The 15,181-nt window shown below is 48.0% G+C and overlaps 1 protein-coding gene across 1 annotated transcript in view; it reads left to right on the plus strand.

Moving 5' to 3' along the window:
* The window catches only part of APLN (apelin), a 552,821-nt gene extending 545,288 nt beyond the window's left edge, over window positions 1-7,533 (plus strand). The window contains exons 2-3 of the mRNA XM_049766719.1: window positions 1,751-1,834; window positions 7,370-7,533. Coding sequence (XP_049622676.1) covers window positions 1,768-1,834; window positions 7,370-7,533 — 231 coding nt within the window. The 5' untranslated portion in view covers window positions 1,751-1,767. The remainder of the gene's footprint in view (window positions 1-1,750; window positions 1,835-7,369) is intronic.
* The last annotated feature ends 7,648 nt before the right edge of the window (window positions 7,534-15,181 follow it).

A 15,181-nucleotide genomic window follows, 5' to 3' on the forward strand; every position in this document is an offset into this window, starting at 1 on the left:
TGAGGCTGTTTTTGGAAAATTAATTCAGATATTCAAAACGATGTCCTCAGTATCAAAGGACACTTTGCTACTTTCTAAATCTGCGGATCCCAAAGTGAACAAAGCAAAGACACCCGTTGGGTGGGGTGCGGTGAATGACAATGAGGGGGAGATTGGTAATAAAGAAATGCTGCATGGCTCTGGATTGTTTTACTGTTTCAGAGAGTTCATACAGAGCATCGCCTTTTTGTCTTTTATGGCACCTAACAGCACTGTTTGGTGTCTCTTTTTGTGCAAATCTGATTTTGTCTTTGAAGCCAACAGCCTGGCTGGTTGAAATGTGGAAACACCTTTCCACGGAATCTTTTTAATATGTCTTGAGTGCCACCTAGGTGCAGAGCACGATACTGGGGACTTCGGAGAGAGCCCTGAAGGAGAAAGCAGGGTTTTCTACCTTGTGGACTGGGGGTAGGTGGGTTCTAGTCTCATTCAAAAGAGGTCCCTTCTCTGGGGGGCTGTGTTGAGTTGCAAAAGCTAAAAAAAGTCTCAATCCCGAAAGGCAAACAACTCAGAACCCTCTTCCATCAGGGAATTGAAAGTGGGAATTCCAAGTCCGTGCAAAACAAATCCAGCCTTGATGGTCTGGGTTTGGATAAACTGGGACCATCTCACCGAGATGAAGAAGTAGAGGGGGGCTCAGACGATACAGGAGTTCTCAAATATCCCAGCCAGGCTGAACCCAGAGATGGTTACTAGTCTCCTGGGAGGTCTTCCCAAGGCAATGAAATTTGAGGGGCTATTGCTAGAAGAACTCCCTGGTAGGAGTGGGGGATGTGGGCCTCACAGGTGGAGGAGACCTTCTTGGGGAGGGCTGCTAAGAAAAAGGGGAGCTCGGGCCAATTTTAAGCAGCCTTGTCCTATGAGCGGACGCACCCTAATTCCAACGCAATTGAGGACAAAGAGGGCTGGGGAGGGGGGGTGCGGGCCAAGCCTTGGAGCAAAAAAGAAGAAAAGAGTGAGTGGGTCAGGGGTGCAGAGCTAGGGTAAGGCAGAGCGTGCTTGGTGCTTGGTTCTTTCCTGGGAGTTCAGGTGTCTTGACAGCCCTTTGGGAAGGGCGGTGAGAAAGGGTTAAGCGTGCCCCTCCACCACCACCCCCAAATGCTTCCTGTGTTTGAAAGCCTTCAGGTTTCCAAACCCCCTCTGGCCGCGGTCCAGGCGGGCATTGTCCGGGGAGGGGTTGTGGGCTGGTCGGAGCGGCAGCGCAGCCTTTGTTGTGGGGCCACCTCGACGTTCCCTCTCGCGCCGGCCCGGAGCTGCCGAATGCGTGCCGAGAGGGGGGCGGCGCGGGAGGCTCGCTCCCTCTCTCTCTTCCTGCCCCCCCCCTCCAGCCCTCCGATGACCACATGACCAAGTGGGCTCGCGGCCAAGCCACACGCTACAAAATGCAGCCCCTGGAGTGAGCGGGGAGCATTCTCGCTGGCAGCCTGAGCCACCGGCACTTGGGGCCTCGACCTGAGCCGCGAGCAACTGAGCAACAGCCCGGCCAGCTGGGTGGCGCTGCCCCGCGGTGAGCCCGGGAGGCTGCCAGGAAGAGGAGGCGGCGGGACAGAGCGGCGGCCACCAGGTTGCAGCGCGGCTCGGGCACACACACTCCCGGGTGGACTCGGGAACCACGCGAGCTCCGCGCCCGCCCGAGCCTCCCCGGCTCGCACCCCTCTTGGCCTCCAGCGCCCCATCTCTCCGCCCTCTCTGCCCCCTCGCCAGGGCCGAGGAGGCCCTCGGAGCAGCATGAATTTGAGATTCTGCGTGCAGGCGCTCCTGCTGCTTTGGCTGTCTCTGACCGCCGTGTGTGGAGGTGAGTGCACCCTCTCCTCCACGGATCGCCCCCCTCAGATCAGGGTTTGGAGGAGGTTGGGGGACACTTCCTCCAGGAGGGCTTCCCATCTTGGCTCTCCCTCCCCGCTTAGTCTGCCTTCCCCAGTCCAGCCGGCCTGCATCCCACGTGGTGGAGGGGTCCCCCTCATCCTCTCATGCAGGGAACTAAGCAGAGTCTCTAAGGCTGACCTTGAAGATTTACTGGCCCCTAGAGGTTAGGAGCTGCCTGAAGCCTGAAGTTAGGGTCGCCCGCCACTGGGACCCCTTCAGCCAAGTTGCAGACGTGACACTTGTTGCATAGGCGGGAGCACACAGCTGTTGGTCCTCTCTGTGGGTCAGTGAGCTGAGGCGTCTCTTCCCTGCTGGGCCAGGTCAAGGTCCTGTCTGATGTACCCAAGGTTCTGTCTGCTCTACTCTGGGCTCCAGCACTGGGGGTCCCCACGCCTACCCTTCTTTCCCCTGGACAGTTTCCTGTTATCCTGTTATTCCCTCCAGCCAGCCTGGACACGCTGCAGTTCCATCCCCCTGTCTCCAGACCTGACAACTGCTTGCTGCTCATGATGAGGAGCCCTTTGGCTCCCCTCTTACCTGCACCACACCTTCCACCTGGCAATCCTTGCCAATCCTTGGCACCAGGTGCTCCCTGGCACTCCCCAAGCCCAATTCCCACTCAGTTTGTCTGTGTTTTTACTATTTCCTGGGGCAGCTGCCATGGCCTTGTCATCTGGCTATCACTGCAGCCTTACCTGGCATCACAGAAGGGGAAGACCAGGTGGGCTACTGCCAGTGCAAGGGGAAGGTGAGGCTAAGGCAGTGAGTTTTCTGAGGATGAACACAGGGACTAATTTGGTTTTCACCTGTCAGAACAGGACCATACCCGGCAGTCCAGAAGCTTCTGAGGGACCAAGCCAGGCCTCAGCTCCCTGCCATCAACCACCTTCTTTCTCAGTCCTGTTATTTTTGGCACTGTCCTGGAAGGGGCTTTGCTTGGGGCTGGCACCATCTGCCTACTTGAGGCCCGTGCCTGTCGCCTCATTAGAAAGCAGTGGATAGGTATTTTCCTCAGATGAGCCTATTGGGAGACCATGGTAGAAGACAGAAAAGGAGATGAATGAAAGATACCACATGGGCTTGTCCCCCGGGAGTATATCTTGTGATGAGGGAACCAAGGCACACTTATAGTAGCACTGTGGCAACAGTCCATGTCTTTCAGGGAAGAGAGGGTGGACTCAGGGAGAGTCCCTCTAAGGAAGATGCAAACTTGGTACACCCCCAGAGTTACAGAAAGACACTTGACTTTCTGTCACCCTAGTTCTGACTATTTTTGGGGTTCAGCTCCTGGCTGTACAGGTTTCCAGGGGAGGGGGACACTACCTGACCCAGATTCTGCTTCACCTTTAATCCCTTTCAGTATTAGTCTGACTTCATCCCTGATTTGGGTCATTTCCACAGCCCTCCCACTGTGCTTAAAGCACTGGAAACAACCAAGGCACCCCAACCTTCAGCATCCAGCAACGACATCCACCATGTCCTCCTCCTGCCAACTCTCCTGGGTCAGGAAACAGGAGCCCCAGAACCTCCTTGCCCTTGACCCAGACTGACGTGCTTCTTTCTCCAGCTAGAGTTCCCAGTCTCAGTCTCAAAAAGCATGTTTCCTCCCAACATACTATATCCTGATTTGAGATGTCCCAATATGTGTGCAGCCGCTCTGTCTCTGTCTCTGTCTCTGTCTCTGTCTCTGTCTCTCTCTCTCACCCACCCACTCTACTGCCTCTGACCTGGAATAAACTTTGCTCTTCTGAGTCTGAGAGCTACTGGGACATTGCCAAGTATCCCTTAAGGTTTGTCTGAGGACTCCCCTTCTCTTCTCTCTTCTCCATTTCCCCAGCAACAGTCACATCCAGTATCAGTCCAGTCCAGCCTACTATACCCCTCCCTTTAAGGGCAGGCCTTATCCACTTGATTCCCGATCTTTTAATTCGAAGTACCCATGAAACCTGAGTCCGGCCTCTCTGCAGCCAAGGACTAAAGGCAAGTGCAGTGCCTGGCCCAGGCTGCCAAAGCTTGTTGTGTCCGAGGGCAGGGAGGCTGGCATGGGAAGAACACTGCTCAGGGCACTAGGGTGAAGGGCTGCAAACACAAAAGCAAGTTAAATTGTTTTGGAAACAGAACACTCCAGATCTGGGGAGGGGACCTAGCTAGTGGGGGGGCACCAGGGCATGTGAGTGGGCTTTGTCCTATAGCCCAGGACAGGTGAGCCAGTGAGGGAAAGAGCAGGTGTGTGGTTCTAGGGGACACGACTGTGTTCCTGAAAAGTGGCTCTGGGCACTGGTGTGGTTGCAGTTCAGGTTTCGGAAAATCCAGCCTTGTTTCTGTGCAGGTGCCCGTGGGTGCCCGCTCCTGGCTCTCTGGGCACTTGGTAAGGTTGTGACTCCAGGCCCTCCAGGGACTTTTGTGGAAGGAGGGGTTGACTCAAATTTGAGTTGAAGGGAAATATTTAAACACCTCGGGAGGACTCCATTTCCACCAAGCATTTTTTGAGGGATATAGTCAGGCCTTCTGTGGGCATGAGACTTGACCATTTCCAATGTGTCCCTTTGGACAAGGTCAAGCTGGGGTTTCAGATGTCAGCTTATCAGAGGGGTGAGCCAGAATCAAAATGAGGTGACAAGTGGAGGATGGGTTAGGAGTGTAGTAGGAAGACTGTGAGTCAAGAAAGCTCCTGGGGGCTGCTCTTCAGGACACAGCTGAGTGCTCAGGGCAGCTCTCTGCCTCTTGTCTCCCCAGCCAGCATTTGAGTCATAGTCCCAGTTCCCCTGATGACTCTGCTTCCACCTGTCCTGTTCCAGGCCTTTCACTTCCAGCCAGCCCTCCCTTAAGACAGCATCCTACACCCCTAGTTGAATAGTGATCATTTGAGTGTCCCCATGCTGCACTGTGCCCCTCTTCCCCATGCCTCATGCATGTCTGGCACTGTTGCTAGCAGTCAAAGTGCAGTCTTACTCTGATTTTCAAGATCCTTAGCATCTTTCCTGTACCTTGCCCTCTCAGCATAGTCCCTTGTTTCTTTGTTTTGAGGCCAGGCCCATCCTGGCTCTGTGCTCAGGAATCACTCCTAGTGGACTTAGGGGGACTATACAGGATACCAAGGATTGAATCAGGGTTGGTTGTGTGCAAGGCAAGCGCTGGCCCTCGTGGTCCTTATGATCTGATCCTGACTGCTCATCAGCCTCATTCCTAGTAGGCAGGCACACTCTTAGGGACACTCAAAAACACACAAAAACAAGGCAGATGCTGAAGCAGCTAATGTGGGGGAGATTAATGCATGAAGGCCCTTTTCTCCTCCCTCTTCTCTCTGGTTAACCCTTTATAGATGGGCTTGGAGGGTAACTCCAGGACAACCGAAGGTGCCTCCTTATCCCTGTCCATTCCCACTGTCTGAGTGAGGAGCTGGGTGGCCAGGGAGATGGCTTGAAGCATTGGAATACATGCTTTGTATGTGGGATCCCTGGGTTAGATTCCAGGTACATATGTTCCCCCAACCACTGCTGGGATTGGCACCTAGTACTACTGTACTGGGCATGGTACAGGGGGTAACAACCAATATGGTTGGGGTGGGTCTTTTTTTTAGAAAAGGCTTCCAAAGTGTCATTAGTGTTTAAATTTTTATTTAAAAAAAAGTGTCATTAGTGTTTAAATTTTTATTGGGTGAATGCTGGAGGACAGGAAGGAATTGGGTAGGCTAGTGTATGTGAAATTTATTGTGGGGTACCCACTAGTGGAGGGGCTGTGGAAATATGGGCAAGAAGGACCCTAAGAACAAATCTATCTGCCTGCATGTTAAGAGCCCTGGAGGAAGAGAAACTCCTAGAAATCATGTGTAAGTGGAGCAGAAGTCACCAGGATCAAGGAGGGAAGAAAGGCAGGAATAGGCTGGAGTCAGGAAGGACTCTCCAGGGGGATGATGTGGGGAGGATGGCAGCCATGAAGGTAGGTTATATGGAAACTGTGCTAGTGAGGGGGGAGAATTCCTGGGGCTATGGAAGCAGGCTCACCTAGGGATGGAGATTAGAGTAAATCTTCTGGGCAGGGACTTGCTTGAGACACTAGAAATCCTGGTCACTGGCCCCAGAAGCTGGACTACTAACCCCAGGTGGGAATTACGCAAGCTCCCTCCTCCCTCCACCCAGGCCACCTCTCCTTCAGTGAGAGCTCCTCCACTTCTAACTCCTTGTGACCAAGGTCATAACACCACTTGGGCTGAGGCTTGCTCTAGTATCAGGAGGTATTTGTCCAAAGCCAAATGTGGGCAGCTGTATTGAGGAGCTCCTGGGCACTTCTACCCTCAGATGTATACAAATAGACACCGAACATGTCCCCCACCAGCCACAATCCTACCAGTGAGGAGTGGACTGGGCTCAGGAGAGAATACTAGTCAGGCCCCTCACACTCCAAGATAGAATTATGGCTTCAGGTGACCATTCATGCATTTGTTCACTCACTTATTAATGTCATCTTTATTTGCACGAGTGGCTTCTTTCACGCACTTGTTCACTCATTAATGCAGCCTTGTTTAGACACTATATGTGGTGACAGGCTGAGTAGAACTGGGCATAAAACACACAGAGCCAGAGACCTCCCTCCCCAACCCCTGCCACTCTTCCAAGGAGGCCACGGGAACAAGTGTACTTTGGAAATGCCTAAATGCTTATGAGATGCCCAGGGAAAAGGTCTGGCACACTCAAAACTGGGTCACCTGCATCTCAGAGGACAGTACGAAGATAGTGACACTGGCTCCAAATGTGATCTTAAAATACCTCAGAGAAAGAATAGAAAAGGAGCTCGAGAGAAGTCCGAGGTTAAGGTTCTTGGCTTGCATACAGCCAACCTGGATTTGAATCTCAATCCCACACAGCTTCCCCCCCCCCCAGTATTTCCAGGAGTGAAGCCTGAGCAGAGAACCAGAAGTAAGCCCTAAGCACTGCCTAGTAATGCCCAACCTGACCCTGTCCAAGGAAAAAGAAAAGAAAAAGAACAACTAAGCCTTATGCCATTCTATCTGGATAACGGTTTGATCTGGGTGATTGGTATGAGGCAAATGGCAAATGTGTGACTCATTTTCATTAAAATGTGTGTGTAAATTTTTTCAAGTATATCAGTTGCAAGGGTGCAATGGGGTAAGAGTTGAACCCTCAATGCACCCCCTTACATTTGTTTCTGGTCTTTGTTCAGGTGTTTGTACCTGCCAGAAAAATAGTAGTATTGTCAGGTATTTGAATCCCATTGGCATAGCCAATCAATCGGCTACTTAAGTAGTGAGATGTACGTCCTGTGTGTCCTCTTTATCCAAGAACAGTGTCAGACTAGCAGGCAGCTCATCAAGATGACAGGTAAAACCAATGAAAGGCCATAAGGAACTCGGCCTCATGGAAGGATTGCCTTTCCCATGGGTCTGTGCTCAGTGACCCCTGTCAACGAGCATCTTCCTATCTAACTGGCCTTCTTCTTTCCACAGGGCCCCTGGCACAGCCTTCTGACCGGAAGGGGCTGCATGAAGCCAATGTTCACACACCACAACCCAGAAGTTCTAAGAACCTACAGGGGTCTTGGCCTGGAGCTAAGAGGAAATTTCGTCGCCAGCGGCCACGCCTCTCCCACAAGGGCCCCATGCCTTTCTGAAGCAGGTACTTGACTCTCTGGTCAGTGGGCAGTGTAGTGGGTCACCAGCACCTAGAAGTCCTGCACCATGCCAACTAGGGACCTATAGAACTCCCATCCATATCTTTCTTCTTATACTCTAGGGACCCAAGTCTAGAAAGGAGATTAATATTTTCCTGACTTCCTAGGAATTGCATACTGGTTCCCTTTCCACTTGAAATTGAGCAAGTTGTCCCTGTTGGAGGGTTCTAGAAGTACAAGGCAGGGGCTTGATGAGCTGGGAAGCAGTGTCCAGGGTACAAGTGGCCAGTGTTAATTCTCACCAAAAGAGTGGCAGATAGCATGGTCAAAATTAGAAGACAGTCAGGTATGGTTTCCCTGAACTGTGTGAAAAAGATAAAAATCAATGATGACTGCACCCAAGCATAGCCTCAGCCTGCCCTTCAGGCCAGCCAAGCCTGCTGTTTCTCTTCCTGTAACCAGGATAGGGTCACCTTGCCGCTGAGGTTCAGGGTAGTGGGGAGGAGGGAATGAGGACTGTCTCCTCTTTTGTTTTTCATAGATTCCTTTGACATGCCAGTGACTTCTGCCTGGTACTTTTGTCTCTTTAGGAATGAAGAGGCCCCCAAGTGCCTGCCTCCATGGATTCTCTCAACTACATACATTGGTCTGCTTCCCTGGAGCCTTCCAGATGCCGCTCATCTTGTACTCTCCCTGTTGCTGATCGCCTCAGCTCTTCTCACCCACCAGCCTCACAGAATGGCATGGCCTGGCCCCTAGTCCAGATGGGACTTCTCCCACAAGGATTCCTGGAGCCCCTCTTCCTAGCCTGAACTGGCTTACTAGACCCCACAGCAGAAGGAAGGCCATCTTTCTTCTGCCAACCCTCTTCCTTCTCTTTTGTCAACTGTGTGTTAGGGGCCGGGGTCATGGCATTGTCCTGTCTTTGCCAGACACCTCCAGATCCAGGCCTTCCTTGTCAGTCTGGCCCTGCACCTGACCTCAGAAAGAACTTGCTTGACGAACATTGAGAAACTGGTTATTGGGACTGGGCATTGGCTGCAGTCACAGTGCCTTTGAGTACATTGGAATGGGGGGCTGGCACTGTGCGGGAGGAGTGTAAAAGAGGAGGAAGCGCTGCCATGGCCTCTTTCCCATTCCCGTCTTTGACTCCATTGTGGAAGAGGCATAGGAGAGGCCCTGAAGTACTCTGTCCCTTGTCTTACTTCACTATGTATCTCTTGACACTCTCCTCTCATACCCTCCCCCCCACTTGCAGCCAGTAGAAGAACCCGCTCAGTCAGGGAGGGTGTTGGGTCTGAAGGGGCTCTTGAGGAGCCAAGCAGGACTGTTTTTGCCAAGAATCACAGAATCTCAGAGCCAAAAGGAACCTTGGAGAGCACTTAGGCCTGCCTCCTGAGGCAAACTCCTGTGGAAAGAGGCCTGGAGAGGGAGAGTGACAAACTCAGGGTCGCTACAGAGCCTGAAGGAGAACCCCAGTCTCTTAGCTCCCACTTGATGATCTCTTCTTCCCTCTTCATGATGCCTTTTCAAAACACATTAAGTGCCTTTTCCTGGGCTTGGGGACTACTGGCTGTGCACTCCCCATGGTAAGGGAGGTGATAAAGACTGCTGTCACCTCCCTGGACACCTGTCTCCACTGATCCATTCCTGACCTGTCTGGAAAGTTCTAGAACAGGCCAGTGCCCCCTTTCTGCAGCACTTCCAGAAGCCAGGTATTTTCACAGGGCTCAAACCCTGGTTCAAAGGAGCTTTCTGATCATTTTTACTGCACCGTCTTTCCCAGGCACCTTTCTTTGGCATGAAGAGTGGAAAGAAAGCAAGGAGAGAAGGAAAGTGGAAGTCAGTGTAGGAGGGAAAAGGGAAAGAAAGGAAAGAAGGGGGGCAGAAGAAGAAAAGATGGAGGAAATGTACTGAGCAGACTTCCTTATCAAAGGTCTCCCATAAGGGAGAAAAGGGAGCCCAACAGCCTGACAGCCATCTCTTTATATGTGGGGCCTGAGGGGGTTCAGGGCCCCTCAAGTCCCAAGCACCCCATGTTTGCCTTTCTGCCTTGCCCTGATCTCTGCTGCTGCTATTGCTACTGCTATTGCTGCTGCTTCAGGGGTTCTCCCTGGAGAGCTCAGCTGGACACTCGCCTCTCCACACCCCTCAGTCTTATAGTGGGGGCTGGCCCATGTCCAGAAAAGCCTTTTTTCTCCACTGATGTCCCCGCCAGGGACTGGGCCTTTTCCCCCTTCTCCTTTCTGCATCTCCTGCCTCATCAGCCTGCCCAGCCCCATGGGAAGGGGAAAGAGGATAGAGGGATAGCTGGGACATAGGGCAGAGGAGGCCAGTAGGTGGGTTGTGTTATTTAAAGTGGTTGTGTGTGATTCTTATTCTAATTTATACAAAGATATTAAGGCCCTTTTCAGTCAAGCAAAACGACATGTGTCCCCTTTTCCCATAATTATGTTCACTATGTTTGTAACGGTTGTTCTGTGTAAATATGTCTTTATAATAAAGAGTTGAAAGCTGACAAATCATGTTTACACTTGGAGGTCATGTTCAACTTTCCCCCTGGGGTCCAGGGTTGTTCCTGTGTCCACATAGGACACATGCAGGGCGTAGCGGGGAGAGTAAGTGGCTGCATCCCAAATTAGTTCCAGGTCAAATGGTCTCAAACCAACAAACCACAAACTCATAAAAAGCAAACTCTCTGCCTCCCAGAGGGATCCCATGAAATGCAGTTCCCTTGGAAGCATTGTGGAATCTGTTTGAGGGTCCTCACATTTTGGGACAATATTATTTCAAGAATTTTTTAAAAAGGCAACTCTTTAAAGAACATCCTGGTTAAATGTGGAATTTCAACCAAAACTTGTTATGTCTCTTTGGTGGGTGTCTTCTATTTTTATCTACTCTGAAACATTTTCAGGACTTTTAAGCCAGTTTGCCTTTCGTGAAAAATGTTATGTTTCCTGCATTAAATACATTTGGCCATGACTTTGTATGTACCATCTATGTTTCACAACATAGAATTGCTTGGTGAATGAGATAACTCGAAAAATAAAGTGCAAGGAATTCAATTTATTTCTGCCCCACCTGTCTCACTTCTTCCCGCCTGTTGTCAAAAATGGCAATATCTTGTAGAACAGAAAGGAACATCAGGTCCATATTAATTTAATCAATTAACTGATTAGGTGCACACAAGCACACACAGTACAGAGTAAACTCCATCAAGAATGAGCGATCAAAAGGTACATTGAGGGGGTTGGAGAGATAGTGCAGGGCGCAAAGCATTTGCATTGGACACAGCTGACCTGGGTTTGATCCCTGGCACCCTCTATGGGCCCCTGTGTCATAGGAGGAGGAATCCCTGAGCACATAACTGGAAATAAGCCCTGAGCACTGCTGAGTGTTCCCACAAATAAAAATAAACAAACAAAACAAAACCCAGAGTTGGGTTTGATAAAGCTTCTGGAAAAGCTTATAAATTTGACAAGTATTTAGTGGGTAAAAAATGCAAAATGTTTTGGGCTTTGGTGTTAAACCTGGAAATGTTCAGGGATTCTGCCTGGAATCCTTCACACTAAGGAATTACTCCTGGTGGTACTTGCAACCTTATGGGTTGCTGAGGATCAAATCTGGTTTGGTAACCTGTTCTACCCGTTGTACTATTTCTCCAACCCCTAAAATGATGCAATTTTAAAGAGTAAAAACAAATTTTATTTGAAAATACTGAGGAAGGGAAAGGAGAACATAAGAAAGAGAATAACAGGGCTGGAGAGATGGTATGGAGGTAGGGCGTTTGCCTTGCATGCAGAAGGACAGTTGTTCAAATCCCGGCATCCCATATGGTCCCCTGAGCCTGCCAGGAGTGATTTCTGAGTGTAGAGGCAGGAGTAACTCCTGCCAGGTGTGACCCCAAAACAAACAAACAAAATAAATAAATAAAAGAAAGAGAATAACATGCTCAAGGAAGATTGCAGGCTTCTCCAAAGGTGGAGAGAGCCCCTGCACACAGCCAACATTAAAGTAGGAAAGCACATCTTAAGAGAAGGGTGGAGAAACCCTGTATCTCTTAGGCAAAGGAAATTCCTTTTCGAATGACCCCAATATTTACTGTGTATCTGCAGGAGGGAAAAAAGCACAAAACAATTTTTTTATTATTTACTTATCTATTTTTTGTTGATTTCATTGTTGTGGTTTGGCTATTGAAGTGAATGTCTCCATTTATATTTATTTATTTTCTTCTTTTCATTTCTTATGTACTCTGCCACATTTTTTATCTCAATACCATGCCTTTTATATGGTGCTTACCCTTGTTTTTTTGTTTTGTTTTGTTTTGTTTGTTTGTTTTTGTAATGCTCATTGGACATTTTATTTGACAGTTCTTTATGTACTGTTGTAGTGTTTCACCTTCTTTTTCCCCTTGTCTCTCAAACCAAGGATGAAAGCCTCTAGACTCCGCCCATTTCCGGAGTATCTGATTCTTTTTTTCTTTTCTTTCTCCAGGTTATTACTTTTCTCTTCTTCAAACAAAACCGCATAACTTGAACTATCTAGTCCCGCCTCCCAATTGGGGGGGGATAAGGGAGGTACCAAGACCAAATAGGTGTAAGACCACTAAGTAGTAAGCTAGGCACAGAGGGGTCCACTTATTCTAGCAGCCCCGGGGGTAAGGGAAGAGGTTATGGGAAGAAGGACGGGAACGGAGGTGGAGGGAGGACAATTCAGTGATGGGAATTCCCCTGATTTTATGTTAATATGTACCTAAAATATTATTGTCAACGATATGTAAGCCACTATAATTAAAATAAAAATTATATTTAAAAAAAAGAGAAGAAATTTGGGTGGCATGTCCTGGGGTACCGTGTACTCAGGTAACACTTGTGCCTAAAATGATGCAATTTTAAAGAAAGGGTCTTTGGCCAAATTTGGATAAATAACAAAATCAACAAATAGGAGATAAAATAGAAGAATCCACCCACAGACATATAAGACCATTCTCATCAAATTTTGACATAATGATTTTTTAAAAACGAAAAAAAGTTTTTTTTTTTAAATACCACAGTGGTGTTTAGGCAGTACCTCCTAGAGAAAATGGTACAAAATGCCCTCTTTCAAAATTACTACTTTGACTTTTCAGCAAACTGGTTGATAAAGGGACTATTTTTAAGCAAGGAGAATTTGGGTGGGCTGACTTTATGCTGACTGGTCTCTTATGTCCTTAATCACTTTGAAAGCTCTAATTTCTCAACATACCAAGAAGGGAGTGATGACAACACAGATCATTTAATACTGAATCTTAAGCCTTCCCCCACTGGTTGGTCCTTTACTGAAAAATGTACCACTCCCTGATTTGAAACATTCAAGGCAATTTCCAGGATGTAGTTTTGGCTATTGAAGTCCAAGGCAACCACGAGATCAGTGATTGTTGACCAATATGTGGAGAAAACTAGCTTTTCAGAGGAGTCCTTGGAAGGCCTTCCATATCATAGAGGGATGGGGTGGGGTGCTCCAGAGAAATATTGGTTCTTAGCATTAAGCCATAATGTATACTTTATTGAGTTCTTTTTAAAAATCAACTAATTTTGAGCCCGACAGATAATATAGCATTTGCCTTGCACATAGCTGACCCAAGTTTGATCCCCAGCATCCCATATAGTCCTGTGAACACACCTTGAGTACTTCTGAATGCAGAGCTAAGAGTAAGCCCTGAGCACTGCTGGTGTGGCTCAAACAACTAACATGTGACCAACCTGGGTTTGATCCCTGGAATCCCATATGGTTCCTTGAGCTTTCAAGAGCAGTTGTTGAGTACTGAATCAGTGACTGCTACCAGGTATGGCCCAAAAAATAAAAAGAAAAGAAAGAAAGAAAGAAAGAAAGAAAGAAAGAAAGAAAGAAAGAAAGAAAGAAAGAAAGAAAGAAAGAAAGAAAGAAAGAAAGAAAGAAAGAAAGAAAGAAAGAAAGAAAGAAAGAAAGAAAGAAAGAAAGAAAGAAAGAAAGAAAGAAAGAAAGAAAGAAAGAAAGAAAGAAAGAAAGAAAGAAAGAAAGAAAGAAAGAAAGAAAGAAAGAAAGAAAGAAATAAAGAAAGAAAGAAAGAAAGAAAGAAAGAAAGAAAGAAAGAAAGAAAGAAAGAAAGAGGAAGGAAGGAAGGAAGAGAGAAAGGAAGGAAGGAAGAGGGGAAAGAAAGAAAAAGGGAAAGAAAGAAGGAAAGAAGGAAAGAAAAGGGGAAGAAAGAAAGAAGAAAGAAAGAAAGGAAGGAAGAAAGAAAGAAAGAAAGAAAGAAAAAGAGAGAGAGAAAGGAAGGAAGGAAGGAAGAAAAAGGGAAGGAAAGAAGGAAAGAAGGAAAGAAAAGGGGGAAGAAAGAAAGAAAAGAAGGAAAGGAAGAAAGAAAGAAAGGAAGGAAGGAATAAAAAGAAAGGAAGAAAAAAGAAAGAAAGATAGGGAGGTAGGGATGAATAAGGAAGGCAAGAGCAAAGGATCAGTAGAGAGTCAGACCACCCATGGCTCTTAAGGACCCCACATGTAGTGTACAATGAACCACAAGCCCTGGGCAAGTCAGTGATACCAACCAGAGCTGGGCCCTCCACTGCTGAGGGAACTATGGGGTCTGGCCTGTGCAGCCAGTCCTGCATGGTTATATAATTCTGTTTTTCAAGCCTAAAGGTTATTCAACCTAAATTTCTCAATCCAACATTTCTGATGAGAGTGAGCTGGTGTTGGCTAACTGCCCAAAAGAAGGGTTAAGATTACTCTTCTGCAACTGGGTCTAGGAGGGGCTACAGACACAGCCAGTTTAGAAATTGCATGCCACTCCTCCCCCATTTGCCATGAAAGGTCTTACCTGGGCTCCTTCGAAAAGCCAACTTTCCCACATGAGCCGATCTGTTGTAACCTCCAGACTCCCCTCATGTCTGCCTTGGACTTCAATCTATAGCATGCTAAAGAACCAATACATTGCCTTGATGTACATTGCCTTGAATATTTCAAATCAGGGAGGCAAAGCAACAAAATTTTCTCCAAAGAAGTGTTTCCAGGAGCTGGAGTGATAGCACAGCAGTAGGGCGTTTTCCTTGCAAGTGGCCAATCTAGGACAGACCTTGGTTCGATCACCCCCCTCCCTGGTGTCCCATATGGTCCCCCAAGCCAGGAGCGATTTCTGAGTGAATAGCCAGGAGTAACCCCTTAACATCACTGGGTGTGGCCCAAAAATAAAAAAATAAAGAGGTGTTTCTAGGGCTAGAGCAATAATATAGTGGATAAGGCATTTGTCTTGCATTCATTCAAAGCAGGCTTGCTACTCAGTATCCCACAAGGTACCCCAGCACTCTAGAGGTAATTCCTAAGCACAGAGCTAGGAATGAGCCCTGAGTCCTACCAGAGGTGGCCCCCAAGCCAAAAATTAAAACAATGTATTTAGATGATGTGGGTTATTGAAATTCAGTCCCTAGCACTCAAATTCATTGTGCAAAGGTCATCACAGATAAAATGTTAATAAATGGAAGTGGGGTGAGTTGGTCGGGGCAGGGATACTGGTGGAAGAAGTGGTATTGGAATATCATATGCATGAAACCCTGTTGTCATTGCAATTTTATATTGTAATAATTGCAATATTTCTTTTCAATATCCACAATATTGTAAATCATGGTGCCTCAAATGA

Source organism: Suncus etruscus, chromosome X (genome assembly GCF_024139225.1).
Source record: "Suncus etruscus isolate mSunEtr1 chromosome X, mSunEtr1.pri.cur, whole genome shotgun sequence".
Lineage (NCBI taxonomy): Eukaryota > Metazoa > Chordata > Mammalia > Eulipotyphla > Soricidae > Suncus > Suncus etruscus.